This window comes from Camelus dromedarius, chromosome 14 (assembly GCF_036321535.1).
Source record: "Camelus dromedarius isolate mCamDro1 chromosome 14, mCamDro1.pat, whole genome shotgun sequence".
Taxonomy (NCBI): Eukaryota; Metazoa; Chordata; class Mammalia; order Artiodactyla; family Camelidae; genus Camelus; species Camelus dromedarius.
Genome location: NC_087449.1, coordinates 49,537,425 through 49,557,559, shown reverse-complemented (window position 1 = coordinate 49,557,559; position 20,135 = coordinate 49,537,425). Strand labels below are relative to the sequence as shown.

Below are 20,135 nucleotides of genomic sequence, written 5' to 3'. Positions count from 1 at the left end.
TATGTTTTATACTTTGTAGAACTCTTTGATTTTTTAAGCTGTGTATACTTTGAGGAAAATAAACATTAAAAAAAAGAGAGAGAGTGAGTTGAAAATCCATTCTTTGTCTAGACCTGAAATACTATTTAATCCTCTCTTCTGGAAAACTGTTCCTAAAATTCAAAGCACATACCTTGCAAATTTGTGCTGACTCAATACAAGAACATTGCCTCGGATTTCTGCTACAATTTTACTCTTATCCTCAGGACGACCATGCTCCAATACATGTTGGATTACATAATTTCCATACTGATCCTGTTTGAGAAATAACAATAGAAATTTTAAAATTTATGTATAAACAAGTTCTGTGTTACCTAAATCCTTACATCTAATGAACACCTATTTTCCTGTAGCACCATGATGGCTTACCCAATACTAATGAACAGTTAAGAATTTTAAAAATGGATACATAGTGACAACTTAACCCATCATTACAAAACAAGAACACATTATTACTAAACAGTGGAATGTTTCTATATTTATGGCCAAAGGTCCTACTTAGATCCTTCTAAAGTACTACACACAAAAACTAGGCCTCCTCTCATTAAAAAAAAAAAAAAAAAAAAAAAAGGAAGAAGAAAAGAAAGTAGATGGGAATAAAGAGCTAGTTTTCTAACACAAATGTACAAATGAATTTCTGCACTTGTCTTTAACAAAGAAAAACCAGAAACACTACGTCCAACAAAGACAACACCTAATTAAATAACATCACAAGCATACGGTAGAGATTCATCTAAAGAAAAATGCTGGGGGAGTGGGGATGTAGGGGGGATGGAGTGTTTATAGCTCAACTGGTGTGGTAGAGCACATGCTTAGCACACACAAGGTCCTGGGTTCAATGCCCAGGACCTCCATTAAAACAAACTTCATTACCTCTGCCCCCCAAAAAATACAAGCTAGTAAAGTGAAAAATGCTTTGAGAGAATTAATACATGTGGGTAAAGAATTCTGGAAGCAAAAATATTTATTCGTAACAGGTAAAAAAATTGAGACTGTACAAATAATCCCTTTTATTTTTTCAAAGCGCCTATGCCAAATGTGTTTGCTTTTGGGTGATAGGATAATTTCTTTCGTTTTCTTGTTATTTTCTGTACTTTCCATTTTTGCTACAATGAGTATTTAATACATTTATAAACTCTTATCTCCCACCAAAACAAGCAATAAGCACTAAAAAATTGCTTCAGGACAACATACTATATGTAGAAAGTATTCAAATAGTATGATATAGGAGAAAATTTTAGTAGAAGCAAAGTATGAAAACTAGAAAGAAGAAATCAAATAATTCATTTAGTTTATTTGCAATGATGAAACTGAAACACAGACCAAATGGCCTAAGTGGCCACAGCCAGCTTAATTCATGGCAGAGCTCTGGCTTCTGACAGTTCCTGACAGATCTCTTGACAAATTAGAGGCAGACCTCTTGACTACAAGTTCAGGGTCTATTCATTACCCATATTCATAAAACATGAACCAGGCATAAATGAAAACTTGCCCAGAGCACTTTAATGGGCATTTTTAACACATCACCCTCTTCTGAAATAAGTACCTGTGCTGAGAAAACATACAAGCCCACAGCTGTTTGCAGTTACTTTACTGGCAACTCCACTACCTGTACAAGTTGCTCTGTGTGCTGGTGAAGCTCCTCTAATATAGGGAGTGTCTGGTCAGGGAGACAATGCTCCAGGATCCTCTGAATCACTCGGCAGCCATAAGGATGTGTGGATAAAGCAAACACCTAGAACAGACCAACACAACAAGAAAGCCAAAAATGATGGTTGCCACTTTCCATGCTTCAGTATTATTTATATACATAATTCCATTAATCTTCACAATGACCTTGAGAGAGACTCGTGGCTATTCTCAGTATATAGATGAGAAAATTTACGCTCCTAGAAGTTTACATAATGTGTTTATGGTCATACAGACAGTAAAAGACAGAGTCAGGATTTTGCTTCCTAGTGTGACTCCAAAGCCCAAATTACAAATATGGCACTTGAGTTCTCTCTACAAATAATAAGGTATGTAGGTATACATGTGTGTGTAAACTCATTTCTTAAACGCGTTCTAGGAATTCACAGATGTACATAAATTCAGACCCAAAAGAGACTTTCCCAAAAAGCTTACAAAGGAACTACAGAATTAGTCAAGGTCATGAAAAACACACTTGCTAAGAGCCCACAGCGTCAAAGGACGAGTTTAAAACCAGAAAAAGGAGTGAGATCAAAACCTGAATGCTTTCACATAACCACATTGCAACATTCTAAACTGAGTTGGGATGTTTCCCAGGAATAAGCAAGAAAAGCATCCTCTTTTGTTGAGTCTGGAGCAAGACAGGCACACAGGCTTCAGCTCCAGACCCTCAGTCTCCATTCTGCCCTTCCCAGGTGATAACCTGGAGAAACCTGCACCTCAAATCTGTTAGCAAGAATGATGACAATAATGATAAGAACAGTAACAGTAGCTGACACTTATTAGACGTTTACCAAGTGTCAGTCACGGCACCAAGTGCTTTATACACATAGCTTCATGTGTACAATTGTATACTTAATATACTGCATGGTTCTGCTCAATTTTAGCTTTATAAAAATGCTGAACACTCACAGTGTGGAACAACTTAACTTATTTCACTCAACACTATGTTTCAAATATTTACTCAGAATGCCGTGGTCTTCTGTCATTTACTCTGGGTATCTGTGTAGTGTTGAGAAATTTGTTTGGTTTTTGTTTGCTTTGGCTGGGGTGGGGGGTGGGGGGGCAGGGTCTAATCCTATCCTGATGGACATGTGGATTACTTAGTCTTTACTTTTTAGGAGAATAATGCTGCTTTAAACATGCCTAAGTACATCTCATGGTGTACATGAGAAAGCATTTCACCAGGTATATTCCTTGGACAGGAGTGCTAGGTCACAAGAAATACAAATGTTGAACTTTGAAAGATACTAAATTATTTTCCAAAATGGGTGAGTGAACATCCATTCCCACCAGCAGAATATAAGATCCACATCCCTGCCAATACAGAGCAACCCATGGGCAGAAAATAGCCTATCATTTGTGGTCTTATTTTGCGTTTTCCTGATTACTAATGAATTATTTTTTCATATGTCTACTGGCAATTCATTTTTCTCCTGTCTATTCATGACTCTGGTCCATTTTTGCATTGATCTCTATTGTTCCTTTTATTTTTATATTCTCTTATATTCTGGTTATCAATTCACTGGCAGTTTCTGTTTTGAAAACTCTCCCATTCAATGGCTTAATCCTTTTACTTTCTTTATTGTGTATGTTGATAAATGTAATATCTTAATTTTAAAGCACACATATCTACTCTTTTTCATTAACTCAGAAAATCCCAATTACCCACAGGTTAATGTTGGTAATCCACTTAACAACTGCCATAATTGAGCAAACCCCAAGGCCTAAACAACTCTAAAATCCCATTCTGATCTAGTAAACACAATTACACCTCAAAATCTACTTGGTATTTCATATTTCCCCCCTTTTCTTTAAAAAAAAAATTTCACACACCCAAGAAGGAGATGTATTTTACTCTTTTGTCCCACCTACCGTAAGGAGACTAGGAGAAGGTTGTTTTTTGCCAAAGGAAATAAATGATAATAGCCAATTTAGGGGACAATCTGGAAAAATTATGGTATGAGAAAATATCAACTGTGCCTGGAAGCCAGTGCTAAAAGCAGACCAGCTCTTATGATACATAATAGGAGAAATTAGACGCTCTCTTTGGTTGTGTGGCCACTTAGGAGTTCAAACGATCCTGATCACTGGATCAGGATCCCATCCCCTAAAATTAAGAAGCACCTTGTTATTTTCAAGAAATAATCACACATGACCTGTAAGATTAGTACTGCAAATGACTTGAATTTTAAAACATGATTAAAAAATTTTAAATATCAAGATAAACAGTACTTAACCACAGGAAAAAACTCATTCTTCAAATATGAAATTTAATCATAACTCTGATGGCACTGACTCATGCCAACAAGAGCAGACATCTATATTAGTCACAGTTAAGGGAAGACTTGGGTGCATAGAGCTAGGCACCTGACACCACTGAATAGGACTGCTATTTGCTGCAGTCTGAAATACACTAAGCACGTGAGAACACTCCATAAATCCCATCCCGTTCTCTGCTCACAATGGAAACACACAGATTTGTTTCCTATATTTCTTTCCTGAGTTACTTACCTGACCCTTAAATGCATCAATGATAAACTGCAAAGACTGGGGCTGCACACACTCAATGCACTTCTGAACCACGTGATTGCCATTCTGATCTTTCACACACTTCAGGACGTGGCCATCTAGTTCCCGAACCATCTCATTCTATTGGAGATAAGGAAAGAAAGCACCACCAGAATCACAGAGAGCAAACACCTGGACAGTCAACGCTCTCCTTACCAAACACAAAAGCACTGAGCAGGGAATATTCATGACAATGAGAGTGGGAAAACTCAGCTGTGGCACTCTGATAACCCGGTAATAAATGAGGACTGGAGTTTTTCCATGTGTTAGCAAATTTCCTGTAACAGTAACCAGTCATTTAAAAAGTTCTTCAACTTGCAAAAGACCTCTGGAAACTAACCCCAAAAATACAGACATTTTCAAATAAAAAGGAGTCTGTATCAATCAAATACACGGCATTAGAGAATTTCGCATACAATTCATCATGTTTTTACCATGACAACCCTGTAAAGTATGTATTATTAATAAAGACAGTAATTAATCTACAGCTTACTATAAGCTAGGCACAATTCTAGGTGCTTAACATGCTGTGACTCACTGAATCTGCCTAACAATCCCATGCAGTGGACACTACTACAGATGAGGAAATCAAGGCACAGACAAATGAGCTGACTTAAGATCTCAGGCCTAGACTGCTGTGATTCAAATCTAGGCAATCTGGCCCGTGTGTGGCAAAACAGACCATGCCAGCAAACTATCTGTCAACTATATATTGCCCTGCACAGCACCTCTACATATATATAAGAAGAAATTGAGTCTGAGAGGACTTAAATAATGTATTTACAACTATAGACAGTGACTGGATCAGAATTCTAGCCCAGGGCTATGAACAACATAATCTTTCCACTGGGCTAGAGTGACTACAGCATCAGCCAGAATAGTACTCTCAGTTAAATTAATGAAAAGTGTCCAACTGAGGGAAATACAGAAGGCTAGACACTCAGTCGCTGAGTGAGTGAAAGAGAGAAAGAGTGTGTGTGTGTGTGTGTGTGTGTGTGTGTGTGTGTGTGTGTGTGTGTGTGTGTGTGTGTGTGTGTGTGTGTGTGTGTGTGTGTGTGTGTGTGTGTGTGTGTGTGTGTGTGTGTGTAATGGCTGGAGGTGACAAGGGTATAGAAAGAGAGAAGTTGGGATGCTGATTGGACCCCATGCCAAAAGCCTGCTGCATCAGGTCCCTGGTAGCTTCAAGTTGAATACCTGCACCACAGCTGGGCCCTGGCACCTGCTGCCCAATTTCCTTGCTGTATCCAGTCTCTGTACATCAGCTCCACTGTGCTAACTCTATATTTATGGCAGAAGACTTCAAGCCAGTTTAAAATGGTAATATTTACAAATGTAAAGTCTGAAATCCCTGGGATGGTAAATATGTCAAAGCAACTATGAGATTTTTTTAATTAAAGAAATTCAAAGTTACAATGCCAGGGACTAAACAAGCAAAAGACAATAGACTCAGGAAAGTTTCCTGAAGCATTTATTCAAATGACAGAAAAGAATCATTTATTATGGAAATATAATTATGGGAATGATAAATAGAGAATGATGCGTATCATAAAGGTAAACACAAGGAACACGTCTAATAATCAAAATAAAGGGGGGTGGCTTTCCTGAATATTTTCTTGAGCCCAAAGAGGTAAAAACTCCACAGGAGATGAGTTAATGTCACCTAAAATACACTTACATCTGGAAACAGTAAATTACTCATGCCAGGAAGAGCAGTTTAGACCTAGAACAAGATACCACAGAGAAACCAAACCAGGAAAATATATACAGAAATATAGGGTAGAAAGAACAATACCCAGGGAAAAGGGAAGGGAGATTTAAAATTAAAAAACCTACTACAATGTAGCTATACTATCAGAAAACAAAAAACAGTAAAATGTGAAAAGCTAGAGACAAAAATCAATAATTCATCATAATAATGAGAGATGCCAAAGATGGGGGAAATACCTGGGAAACTGTAATGATCCTGCTTGTGTTCAGTAAGTGGGCATTATGGTCAAGAAAGGAAGAAAATTCCATGTTCAAAAGAAACAGAACTAAAGAGGAAAGATTCAGCCATAAAATTTTCATCCCTGAACACCCCAGGGAAAATTTAAATGGGTAATGATCTGAACATTAGAAGAAACCAAAGTAGTAACCTCATCCTTGATTCTAATTACTTATATACAACATCCTCTTATGACCGCTGCATCTCCAGTACTGGGCACTGAATGAGTAAACTCCAAACCAGCTGTGCGTCTCCAACATTCCCCCCGACCCTTCACTAGCATCTTAACACGTCTATCTGAGTCCCACACCATAAGGACTTTGGACTCCCCAGCCTTCAACTGCCAACGCTACACCAGTGAGGTGCTCTGTTGTGTTTTGTTTTGAACTGGAGGAGGTAGGTGCCTCGTCTGGCTCAGAACCTGAGTCCATAACAAAGATTCTCATTACCGAACTCTGTTCTCAGTGAGGGCAAGTAGCTCATCATTGCCAGACCATGGCCATCCCTTCCATGGAGAAGGGCTGAGGGAGTTCAGAGCCCAAAGGCTGAGGGTTCAGATCAGAAGCGCCCCAAGACTCACAGCACTGCTCAGCACAAACACACCTGCAACAGACCTGCCTCCGGGCTTGTCTGCCTTCCCGGGTCCTGTGGCTGGTGTGGAGCTGGCCAGATCGGCTCTGTGACTTTTTTGAGGCCCTGGGCCTCTTAGAGTGCTTTCTGTGTCAGCTCCCACTCACAGCACCCAACAGTTCAGATTTCTGTCCCTTTTTTCCTGTCTAACTCCTAGCCTGGACTTCTCCTCCTGCAAAGCCTCCCCTCAAAGACTCGGGCACGTGCTCCCATGTGCTCACCATTGCTTCCCTCTTCCCCACGCCGTGCTCTGGTCTCGGTCATCTATGCTGATGTCTGGCACAGAGTGGCACCAGGTCAACGTGCCAGGCCAGGTGCTGCCCTTGGTAGGCACTCATTCAGGAAATGATGGGGGAATAAATGAGTAAGAGGGGTGCAAATAAAGAAAAATGGAAGGTAGGTTGGGTAAAAGTTTGGTTTATTGGAGTGGTCAATTCAGGTGGAAGAAAATGACAACTTACTAGTATTTCACCCGCTTCAACTCTTGCAAAACAAAAAATCCACCTCTAAAATTGCACCTACTAAAGACTAAGTTCTGGTCAGAGAGAAGTGTTTGAAACCACTGGTTTTAACACAAGACAGTTGATCCACTATAAACTTACAAAATTAATTGAATAGTTCATGCTTGCCATGCACAGAAAGGCAGCCACAAGCACCAACGAAAAACGTTAAAAGGAAAACCAAGGACTGACAAATTTACAAAGTTCACCACGTGTACTATGGAGAAACATCAAACACCAAGAGAAAAGTTAAAGGGGAAACTTACAATTACCTGCTGGTCTGAGGGAATAAACTCAAGAGCTTTCTGGATAACACGACAGCCATACATCTGCAGTGCTAATGACAGGACATGGCCACGAATTCGTTCTGCCAAAGCCAGCTTCTGTTCAAGGCTGCCAAACTAGACATAATGTGTGGGTGAACACCATTACTTAGGTAGAAAGAAAGAAACCAGAGAAAGCAAAGCATTCATTATTCTGTATCAACCACTGGCATACCTCTTTTAGCCCTGTCACCTATGATGAACTAAACCTTTTGTTGAAAAAGCCTTTGTTTCTTCAAGTCAGTAGTTCTCAGCCTCTGAGAAACCCTTTTTAATGTTAAAAAAAAAAAAAACTTCTCAGCTTTCCAACAGTAGTTTCACTATAAGTATCTGCTAAATAAATACGCAATTTCTCAAAGCTGCCCTTAATTCATCAATTCTATTTAATGTATCTGTATGCCATTAATTACAAGAACCTTTATATTTACTCTAAAAACAGTAATACAATGTAGGAGACATTGTTTATTAAGTCTTTAGACAATGTCTGAGAAAGATTCAAGAACATCATGCAGCAAATCTACATCACTCCAGGCGTCAGTGGTCCATGAGTTGAAAAGTTGTCTTACCAACATGAAGTTTAAGCCAAAGCACACGTGCACATTCTGTTCTGAATATACTGCCCTACATTACTCTAAGAACTGATACTGTCTATTTATACAAGTCAAGAGAATCGGGGAAAAGTTAGTACAATCAAAAGTAAGGCTGCACAGTGTTAACTCTTCCTAGAATGTTTTTCCATCCCTGGCTTTTTATTTCTAATAGCAAAATTGAGGCTAGAAGAGACTTCATGAATAATCAGCTTGCTCAACCCACTCATTTTCCACACAAGAGACCTTAGTCCAGAAACGTTCTCTAAGTCAGAGAAGTTCTCTAGCTTGTCCCAAATCACATTGTTCTAATCCACTGTTCACTCAGCCACCTCTAGCTGCCTTAACCTCAAGTTGGAGATCTCTGTATTTTGTACCTGTAACAAAATGGCAGTAAAAAAATTTTAAAATCAAAATTACAAGAGTCATATTTAGGTTGGTTTCTTAATCCACAGCTTGAGAATTCAAATCAAAGAATTTGATTCTTTGTGAGAAAAGCTGGGAAGATACAGGCTGTGAGTGAGCCACTTTTTAAAAATCTTCACACAAATCAAACAAAATAAAATGTAAGAAGTTTACAAATTTCTTTAGCTGAGGGCAGGTAGTGTGCAGGGTTCCAGCATTTTCCCCTTGAACCAAAATTTTCATCTCAATGTTTCATTCCTTTCTGGATTTATATTGGGGTTGTTAATACCAGTGCACTATGGCTTCAATGGAGCAAAAATCCCTGCCTTTCTGACATTTTAGTTTAGAAGAGGCAACAGATACTAATCCAATAATCTCATTAACCCTTTCCAAGGACAATAATAACAAGAGTGGACATTAATGGAGGAGCACTAAGGAACCAAGGCTGAAAGAGCACCCAAGAAGCAACATTAACAATCCTCCTGACTGTGGCTTATGATGAAAACCACTAGTTTGTGTTCAAAGATAATTCTCTAGGAATCGTTTTTATTTTTAATGGAGGTACGGGGTATTGAACCTAGGACCTTGTGCACACCACGCACACACTCCACCACTAAGCTATACCTGCAGCCCCGTGAGGAATCCTTTTTTAAAACTTAATTTTCAGAAAACTTTACTGCCATTATGCTAAAATTATCTTACAAGGATTTTTTTTCTCCAAATTTGACACGTTTAGTGAAACTATTTTAGCAATCAGAAATAATGTGCTGGATCCTAAAAAGGGACAAGGTTCTCCAAACACATTTCTAAAATACACCAGCATCATCTGCTTGGGTATTTAAATAATGCACTTCTGCTAATGAATTGGAGAAACATTTAAAAACAGGCTTCAAAAAGACCACACCCTTCATTTTGAGGACTGGAATGAGACTGCAATTCTAAAAACAGCTAATGAAAATCAAAATGCTATGGAGATTCTCTAAAGTCAGAGAATAGAAAGAACAAAAGGCTTACTTCAAAGAACTTCTGAATGACGTAATTTCCAAATACATCCACCATCAGCTGGTAAGCGGCCTGGAGGATTTCATTGAAGACAAGCTGGCGCTCAGCTGGTGTGGCACGCTCGAGTTTCAGCTGAATGAATCTGAAGTACAAAGTAAAAAGGGCAATCACAGCATTTGGAAAGTCTATAAAGATTAGCTCAATTTATACAATGTATCAGTTCTGAAACTACATGTATGTGTGCATATCTACACATACACACACACTAGTGTTTAAATCACTTGAGCTCACTTAAGAGTTACTGAAAAGGAGAAAAAGCTATACTGTGATGTATCCCCTAAGTAACTGACCTTTCAGAAGTGTATTTAAATTTTAGTATATTTCATCACAGTAAGACATATATACAAAACTGTTTTATGTGTGGGGTTAAAAGGGAGAGGAAACAGGGGTGCTGGAAAAGAGGGTAAAGGCAGGTACAACACAGAGAACTCTACCTGACTTCTTCCTTTTACAAATCAGTCCCATATCAACAAACTCAAAGTCTGTGGTCCTACAGGCTTTAACTCATATTCATATAAAGTAGGACATATTCATTAATGATGTGGAATAGCTGTTACATATGCGCAGTGTCTTCTTGAAGTAGTAGCTATTCAGTCTGCCTTTTTTAGCTCAGGTGATCAAATTAGAAAAAACCTGTCTCTCAATATGGCCTTTAGGATCCAAATATGAGAAATCCTTGCCCTGCAGCAAGCTGGCAGAACTTTAAAAAAGAGGAAGCTTCCTTGGAAACTGTTTCCGTGGAATAGCCACGGGGGGGGGGGGGGGGGGGAATAAATAAGAGAAGGATGGATGATGTCACCATAATTTCGCTTGTTCCCCAGGACCAGGACCTTATTCTCCAAAGTCCAAACAGGGAAGGGTAACCCAAGCTAAATTCTGTGTTATAGCAGTGTCTTCTCTCTGACCTCCACGCGGACTCCCACTTCTACAGACTGGAACAAAGGGGTAGCGCCATCTGACTCCTGAGCACAGAGATCCAAACTTGCATTTGAATAGTGTCTCTTTGAGAGCAAGATTCTTAACAGTAATTAAAGTAGCAAAAGTGTACACATGTCTCTGTGTCAGTGTTTCTGTTTTTCTTAAATTATGATATCCTGGTGAGGTTCTCATGAATTAGGAACACTAGCTTACTCTTCAGAAAGGTAAAAAGGTTTACGGGTGTGATCCAGATTACTAAATGACTATTCTCAATCACTTGTATATCTGGTGACCCTCATATCCACATTCCTCTGAAATAAATAATAGGAAACATACTAAAAGGCAAACTTTGTTTCAATTATTTTACAGTAATTTACGTAATGTATACCTTTTTCTGAGGCATGGAATTTAAAACATTAAGATTTCAGTTACCTTAAGTGCCAAAGCCAAGTCCTCACCTGGACCCATGCTGGTCTTGGGAAAACTCCATTATATGTCCAGCTATCTCTCGCAGTTGTAAATTGGGATACCGGTTATTTCGAAAATCTTCCAAAAGCCTGCTCCTGCCAGAGGGCATGACATCAGACATTCCATATCGCAAACGAGAGGAAGAAAAAAGGGTGCTGCTGGGGCTGAAGAGGCTGGAGGCACTGCTCGCGCTGCGGTACTTGGCTTCAGCGCCTGGAGCAGCAGAGATGTATCTTCCACTGCCATTTGTAAGTCCTCCTGTTGGTTACAGAACAGGAGAACTCAAGACTCATTCTTCTTAAGGAACTTTGTTCAAGAGAGGAAAAAGCATCCCATACATGAAAGCTTGCATCTCTGATTTTTCAATTCTGTTGCTTTTGTGTTAAGATTTAATTCTATTGATGCCATGACTTTAATAAAGCCAACTCACCAACTTAGAAGAAAACCTTTGCACAAAAATTGAGAGGGGAATGCTATTAACCACTGATAGGAGGCTGCTAGCAATAACGGAGCAATAGTTAGTGTAGCCCTTAGTAAGTAAAATGATGGAGAAAGTTCCTGCCATGTGAACCAACACCTGAGCACCAGGAATCAGAAGACAATGCACAGAGACGTCCATGGTTTTCCACTCTGAGCTCTGTGGAGATTTCTGCCATCAGTGAACAATTTCCACTCCCATTTGAAACCCTCTCTCAAAAAAAAAAAAAAAAAAAAATCAGGGTACCCAGATTAGTCTGTTTTATATAGTGAGCTCTCCAAAAAGCTTTGAAGGCATAGCTTTGCCACTAAATAGAAGTCTGAAAATCACTAAGGCACCCCAGGCCAAGAATTAGACATAAGGGGCAGAGGAAAAGGACATATGCTTTGAAATGGAAGGTTTTCAAGTTCTTCTTCAGGAATGGGTAGCACTCAACACCTTCTATTGAGACAGAGCCTGCAGTCACCACCGTGGCAACAACTTTCAGGCCACTGATACTGCTGTTTTAACTGATGACAAGGGAATAGTAATTGTGAATCCCTAGACAGATAAAGTGGAAGACTGAGAGGCTTATCAAAAGGTAAAATAGAATAAAAAATTATAATGAGTATATATTTTCAATATTCTTTTTTAACAATACTAGGATTTTTTTAAGCTTTAGATTCCACTATAAAAAGGATGTGAAGTCTTTTTTGTATGTTTTTCCCCATTGCTACACTGCCAAGAATGTAAGAAATACCTCATAAACCATAAACAGCATGGATGAGTAACAATTCAGGATCCAAGAGAAAAGTCACCCAACATGAACTGCCTACCCCATTAACTTCTACAGAGTTTTAATGAATGTCTGGTTTGGAGTTTAATGGTAGCTACAAAAAGATACCCAGCTTTGATTTCTCCACAGAATTCTATGGGCTAGCTTCAAAGGTCTGGGTCTTAATGAAAGCAATGGAACCAAAAGGAAAACGACTCAATGTTAAATTTAAAAAAAAAAAAAAGCAACAAAAAACCCCCACTTTACTGAGCATCTGTCCTATGCCAGGCTCTATGGTAGAAGTATTTTATACACACGTTCCATCAACTTCTTACTGGCATTATGGAAATGGAGTTTTTAAATTCCCAGAACTTATATAACAGAAAATTAAGGTCCAAAGAGGTGAAATGCTTGTCCAAAGATAGAAAACCCAAAATTATCATGGCCAGACTTTGTCACAGAATTCTTGACTCTAGTTACTGCCCTTGCAACTATAAGACTCATTTTCAGACTCAGTTATCTCCAGTTTTCTTGTTCTAAAGGACACTGTTATTCTTGTCAAAATTGCACATATTTCTTAATCCAAATGGAAAACACTTCTGTAAGGAAAGGAAGAGAGAAGGTTTGTAAGAAAAGAGAACAGTAGCCATATGGCTGCTCTTTATTCCACTTCAGAAACCATTCTTCCTTGTTTTAAGACTGGGGAGAAACAGGTAAAGAGGTGGTACTCAGGTAGATCAGTAGGTACTAGGAGAGTGCCATAACAGCAAGGACTGCAGTGAGAAGAAGGAAGGGCGCAAACACACGAAGCTGTGAAAGCAATTTAAGTGGCCACTAACAAAGGCACTTAGGGAAAAGTAACAAGTCAACAAAACCAAACTTCTACAAGGCCTGACAAACATCCAAATTAACACGGAAGGTATAGCCAGGTCTTTGGTGACAAGTCTAAAAGATGGGAGCCAACCTGGGGCACTGCCTTACCTCTATACTTATAGTAATAGGAACCAATAAATGTACTTATTGTTTAAGCCATTATTAGTTGGATTTTCTGCTACTGTGGCCAAAAGCATACTGACTAATCCATAACACAAAAGTCTGGGGTGAATAATGAGTAGAGCCTATAATAAAAGATTTATACATCTGCACTGAAGTTTTGATTTTTGGCTCTGGTCTCCTTGCATGCTAGACAGCATACACAGGCGCGCGCGTGCGCGCGCGCGCACACACACACACACACAACACAGCTTTCGTTATTGAGAAAGGAAGTATACAAATCTGAAAAAGGAATTTTCCCAGGTACCATATTATAAATGGCAAACTGACAGTTCACAGGAATATTTTGCTTAGGACAAATAATTTTTCTTCAAACAAAAGCAATGGTTAAAGTACATTTATGCATTAAAATGCGGTTTTCTGGTTATTTTTGAAAAGGTACCTGGCAAACAGACCACTGGTATTCGTAGACTGAATCTCCTTTAAACGGAATATGCAGAATGTGTTTTCCAGTTCACTGTAGTTCACACACCTACAGGTACTCGTACCCAAAGTACCATACCCCTGGAGGTAGCCCCTGAAAATTTTTGAATTTGCAACATTTTAAAAGGAACATTTCATACAGGGCCTCAGAGACCCTCCTAGTGATTTCACAAAGTTTTCTACAATATTTTGACAGTGGTGGGTTTCACAGAGCTGTGTCCTATGACAACATTTCCACAGAAATTAAAGGCATAAATGTTCTCTGTTTAAATAGTACGTGAGGGTTTCCCATTCTACATGTAAGTTGCCACTCCATCCTAAACAACAAGTAAAAAAGCTGAGCAGACTGAAAAATCAGTAATTCTTCTCAGATCCATAAAAGCAAACCACTGCCCCCATACTGGAGAGACAGATGTGCAAATACAAGTCATCACAACTCACCAGAGCAGGGACTCAATCAGAAATCACCACCAGAACCAGTACCAGACTAGGAAAACCAGGACTGTAATTGACAAATTGTTAACAGGCTCAGTGTGGACGACTCTGACAGTCAAAAACTTCAGGGAATCCAGTCATAGGGCAATCCCCACAACACTGTGAGATGTACAGGAACTCAACCAGGTCCCACAATAAATATAAGAAAAATTTCCTTAGGCTTCTAGAAGGGCAAAGAGAAAAAGAACTGTGAAATATGCCAGAACACTCTATTCTTACCAAAGCCTGCCCTCTGGGGAAACTAGTTAACCAGCGCCTAACCTGCTGGGTTATTATCAGAAACTAACTTACTGAGAGAAGGGAAATACACAACTGTAGCCTACTCAAACCATCCTGTCCCACCAAAGGGAGGAGGAAAAAAAACCTAAGAAACACTTGTGAAGTTGACAGTCCAGAAGCATAGGCTCACTAAAAGACTGAGGCCTAATTATATTTTTACAGCACATTTCCCTTCCCCCACACCTTACCACTGCATTACTAAAAACCTATTTACAGCAGTTCCTTTCACTCAGTATATCAGGCATGGCTATTAAAAATAAACTGCAAGGCATACCAACAGGCCAAAAAAAAAAAAATCTGAAGAGAAAGCGCAACCAACCAGAAACACGTATGTTAAAATTGTCGGACTGGAAACTTTTAACAATTATGATTAATATGCTACGAGTGCTAATAAATAAAGCAGACAGCATACAAGAACAGATGGGTAATGTAAACAGAGGGACAGAAATCTAAGAACGAACCAAAAAGAAATGCTAGTGATAAAAAACACTGCAAACAAAATGAAGAATGTCTCTGATGGGCTCATTAGTAGACTGGACACAGATGAGGAAAGAATCTCTAACCTAAAGGATCTATCGATAGAATCCAGGAAAGCCAAAAAAGAAAGAGAACCAAGACCCAAAAATTCAGAACAGAATATCCAAAGACTGTGGGACAACTACAAAAGGTGTTAACATAGACACGGTGGGAATATCAGGAGGAGAGAAAGGAACAGAGCAATCATGACTAATTCCTAAAATTAATATCAGACACCAAACCACAGATCCAGGAAGGGCAGGGAACATTAAGCAAGATAAAGCTAAAAAAAAAAAAAACCCAACAGCTCTATCATTTTCAAATTAAGAAAATCAAAAAACAAAGAAAAAAAGTGAAAGAAATCAGAAGGGAAAAAACACGTTACCTACAGAGAAGCAAACAAATACATCCAATTTCCAAAAAAGCATGAAAAGCAAGGAGAGAGAAGAGTGTAATATTTAGAGTTTTGAGAGAAAAAAAACCCACCAACCTAGAAATCTGTATCCTGCAAAATTATCCTTCACAAGTGAAGGAGAAATAAAGACTACCTCAGGAAAACAAAAATTAATAGAATTTGTTGCCAGTCGATGTGCCCTGCAAGAAATGTCAAAAGAAGTTCTTTAAAGAGAAGTATAAATAATACAAGCCAGAAACAGACTTACACAAAGAAAAGAGTAGCAAAAAAGTAAGAAGTGAAGGTAAAAGAAAAACTTTTATTTCTTTTATTCTTAATGGATCTGACAGGTAAGTCTGCTCAAATAATGCCCACAATGTATTCAATTATGTATGCTAATGTTTATATCGTATCTATGCATATGCTTACACATAGCAGAAATGAATAAAAGCAATGACACAAGGCATGGGAAGAAAAGGATTATTCTGTTGTTATAAAGTACTCACACTACATGTGAAGTGGTATAGTTTCACTCAGAAGTAGACCTGGATTAACTATAAACATGTATGACCCTAAGGCAACCACTAAAAAACTTTAAAAAAAAAAAAAAAAAAAGCAGTAGTATAACTGATATGTTATGAAAGGAAAGAAAATGGAATCATACAAAATGTTCAATGAAAATCACAAAGGGCAGGGGGAGGGAAATAGCTCAGTGGCAAAACACATGCTTATCATGCATATAAGGTCCTGGGTTCAATCCCCAGTACCTCTGTTTAAAAAACAATCAAACAACAACGAAACACACACACACACACACACACACACACACACACACACACACACACACACACACACACACACACACACACACACACACACACACACACGGCAGAAAAAGAGTGAAAGACAAAAACAGGAACAAAGAAAACATAGAAAACAATAAATATGACAAATATCCATCCAGCTTTATCAATAATCATTTTGAATGTCAATGGTCTAACTGCAACAATTAAAGAGATGATCAGAGTGGGAAAAAAAAGTAACCCAATTATATGTTGTCTACAAGAAACTCACTTTAAAAATAATGGGGGGGAGGATACAGTGCAGTGGTAGAGTGCATGCCTAGCATGCACAAGGTCCTGGGTTCAATTACCAGTACCTCCACCAAAACTAATAAATAAATAGATAAACCTAATTAGCTCCCCCAAACAAAAAAAAATTTTTTAATTTTTAAGTTTTTTAAAACAATAAAGACACATAACATTAAAAGTAAATGGGTGGCAAAAATATACCATGATAAATTAAGATATGTTTCAGTTATTTTACACAAAAGATTTTCTAGTATCTCTAGCCCTCTAGTATTCTGTCTCCTTGCTATGTGGAATGCTTTCCTTTATCTAGTTTTGCCTTCTGTACTCATGGATCTAATCAATGCCTGCCTTCTTTGCCTTTTAAAGAAAAATTCCCAAGGCCCCCAACATCTGGCTCTGTATTTAATATAGGCAGAGGTAATGCTGCTCACTAGAACATTTAAAAAACATGTTTTCCCCAATCCACTCCACAGCCAGGTAGCCCTAAATTAAAATAACCTAAAAGTAATTGTCTCTAGTGCATAATACTGAATCCAAAGTTATTTAATTTTTACATGGTTAGTTTTACAGATGACAAGTCACTTCAGAGAATTAGGTGAACAATCACAAAATACTGCATTTCCATTTAGAATGGAGAAGTGCCTAAAGGCACACACATGACTACTACACAACCTGAAACTGGTGCAGATTGTTGGACAATAAATTAGAAACATCTACTGCAGTTCAGCCAGGGACAGAGAAAACCATTTTGTGTTTGATCTTTGCTTTCCTTAAAGGACTAAAGGTACATACAACCTTGAATTTAAAGGACAAGAAGAATCAAATTTAAGAAGATAGGAATTCTACCATGATGATAAAACTAAATGTTTGCACTCCTTTGCCATTGACAGATTATGAACTTCTGAGTTCTTTTTTACTGTACTGCAACACTGTAGGATTCAACAAGCTCAATACTTCTCTTTCAGGGCACATGAAAAGGCTGGAGGTTGTCAATCATGTGCACAGTAAGTGTATAAGTATACCTGCTACTTCTTGATGCTTAGAGTTTAAAATGGCACAATCTGAGATCTAGGAAGAAAACTGTAAGAATGAAGAAGTAAGCATTTCAGGAAATGGGGAGGGGGTGGCTGTAGGATGGAGAGATCTATGGATAGGCAGGACACAAAATCATTAAGGTAAGAATCAGACTTTTGGGACACATATCCACATAGCTTATTCTTTTTCTTGTGATAGGAGGTAGAATTTATTACAGATGGATACTGTGGGTATATGTGAGTGCTTATAGACTTTACCTTACCCACAAATGACCAATACAGATGCACATGTTAGTAATATTAGACAATATTAATAATTATTAGAATACTTTGAAATTGAGAAATATAACTAAACATGCACTTGCATGTGTATATATTTAAGTATGGAAGAGATGGGGAAGAGAATTAAGAAAAAACAAGCAGGAGACTTCATGTTTTAAAAAATTACCACCTTATGCCAACAAATTTGACAACTTAAGATAAAATGGACAGATTCCTAGAAAGTCACAAATTCTCAAAACTTACTCAGGAAGAAATGGAAAATCTGAGCCCATAAAACAAAAAAATTGAAGAATTAAACATCTTCCCACAAGTAAACACCCAGGCCAGGATGACTTCACTGCTGAATTTTATCAAATGTTTAAAGAAATAATACCAATATTCCACAAACTCCTCCAGAAAATAGAGGGAAAAGGTACTTTTCCCAATCTGTGTTGTAAGGTCAGTATCATCAAGATAACAAGTAAAACAAAGACATCACAAGAAAGGAAAATGACAGATATCATTCATGAATATATCATGAAAATGCAAGAATCCTCAACAAAAATATTAACCAACTAAATCTGATTATGACCAAGTGGGATTTATCCCTGGAAAGCAAAGCTGGATTAACATCCAAGAATTCATGTAACAAACCACAGACACAGGATAAAGAATAAAAACCACAAGATCATCAATAAATGCAGAAACAGCATTTAACAAAATCCAAAACCCATTCATGACAAAACTCTTAAACTTGGAATAGAAGGGAACTTAACCTGATAAAAGGCATCTACGAAAAACCTACAATGATCATACTTAGAAGTAAAAGAGGAACAAAACTTTATCCCCAAGATCAGGGGTGAGGCAAGGATGTGTGTTCTCATCTATTCTATTTAACGTAGTACTGGAGGTTCTAGCCAGAGCAGTCAGGCAAGAAAAAGAAATAAAAGGCACCCAGACTGCAAAAACTGTCTTTATTTGCAGGTGACATGACCCTATATATAAAAAATCCTAAGGAACCCACCCAGAACTATTAAAACTAAGAAATAAGTACATCAGATTTGCAGAATATTAGACCAACATACAGAATTGTATACTGTATGTCTATAAACAAGCAACAAACAATCCAAAGACAAAACTGGAATTCCATTCACCATAGCATAAGAAAAATAAAATATGTAGGAACTATTTTAACAAAAGACATGTAAGACCTATACACTAAAAATTTTTAGACTTTGCTGGGGAAAACAGACCATGCAAAAAGATGAACCATCACCTCATGCAATACACAAAATTAATTCAAAATGGATCAACAGACTTTAAGAATTAAAATAATAAAATTTTTGGAACAAAACATAGGTGAAAATCTTTAAGACCTCAAGTTGGGCAAAGATTTCTATACCAGAAAGCATGATAAACTGGACCTCATCAAAATTGAAAACTACCACACTTAAAAAAAAAAAAAAAAGTTTAAAAATAAAAAGACATGCCAAAGACCGGAAGATACATATATGCAAAACACATACTTGATGAAGGACTTGTATCCAGAATACATACGGAACTCTTACAACTCAATAATAAGAAGACAACACACATCCAAATATGGGCAAAAAATGAGCAGACATTTCACCAAAGATATATGAATAGTAATGAGCATATAAAAAGATGTTCTACATCATTAGTCATTAGGGAAATAGAAATTAAAACCACTATGACAATCATTTCATGCCCACTGAAAAAGCTGTATTATGTAAGACAAGTAAGAACAATGTTGGTGAGTATGCAGAGAAATTAGAATCCGTACACATTGCCAGCGGGAATATAAATGATGCCTCCAATTGCAAAACAGTCTGACGGTTTCTCAAAATATGAAACTTTCAATTCAGCAATTCAACTTCTAGAGAAATGAAAACATGTATTCACAGAAAGATTTGCATGTAAATGTTCACAGCAGCATTATATCTAACTGCCAAAAACTAAAACCAACAAATATCCTTCAACTGTGAATGATTAGACAAAATATGGTATATCCATAATGGAAGACAATTCAGCAATAAAATGGAACAAATGACTGGCACATACTACATCATGAATGAAATCTCAAAAACATTTGAAGGAAAAGAAGCCAAACAAAAGAGGTGACATACTGTATGGTTCCATTTATATGAAATGTCCAGAAAG

The 20,135-nt window shown here is 37.8% G+C and overlaps 1 protein-coding gene and 1 non-coding gene across 21 annotated transcripts in view; both read right to left on the bottom strand.

Moving 5' to 3' along the window:
* Positions 1-20,135, bottom strand: part of PUM1 (pumilio RNA binding family member 1) — a 117,345-nt gene that overhangs the window by 9,912 nt on the left and 87,298 nt on the right. For 16 of the 20 annotated variants that reach the window (XM_031464553.2, XM_064493832.1, XM_031464566.2 and 13 more), the window contains 6 exons: positions 11,167-11,434; positions 9,743-9,872; positions 7,680-7,814; positions 4,243-4,380; positions 1,649-1,774; positions 173-294 (listed from right to left, as the gene is read on the bottom strand). In XM_031464553.2, the coding sequence (XP_031320413.1) occupies positions 173-294; positions 1,649-1,774; positions 4,243-4,380; positions 7,680-7,814; positions 9,743-9,872; positions 11,167-11,434 (919 nt within the window). The remainder of the gene's footprint in view (positions 1-172; positions 295-1,648; positions 1,775-4,242; positions 4,381-7,679; positions 7,815-9,742; positions 9,873-11,166; positions 11,435-20,135) is intronic. The other 4 variants (XM_064493831.1, XM_064493833.1, XM_031464555.2 and 1 more) reach the window with 1 other exon arrangement.
* LOC116157027 (small nucleolar RNA SNORD103/SNORD85) lies at positions 6,692-6,776 on the bottom strand. Its single transcript, XR_004140989.1, has one exon. It is a non-coding gene; the product is annotated as a small nucleolar RNA SNORD103/SNORD85 (small nucleolar RNA).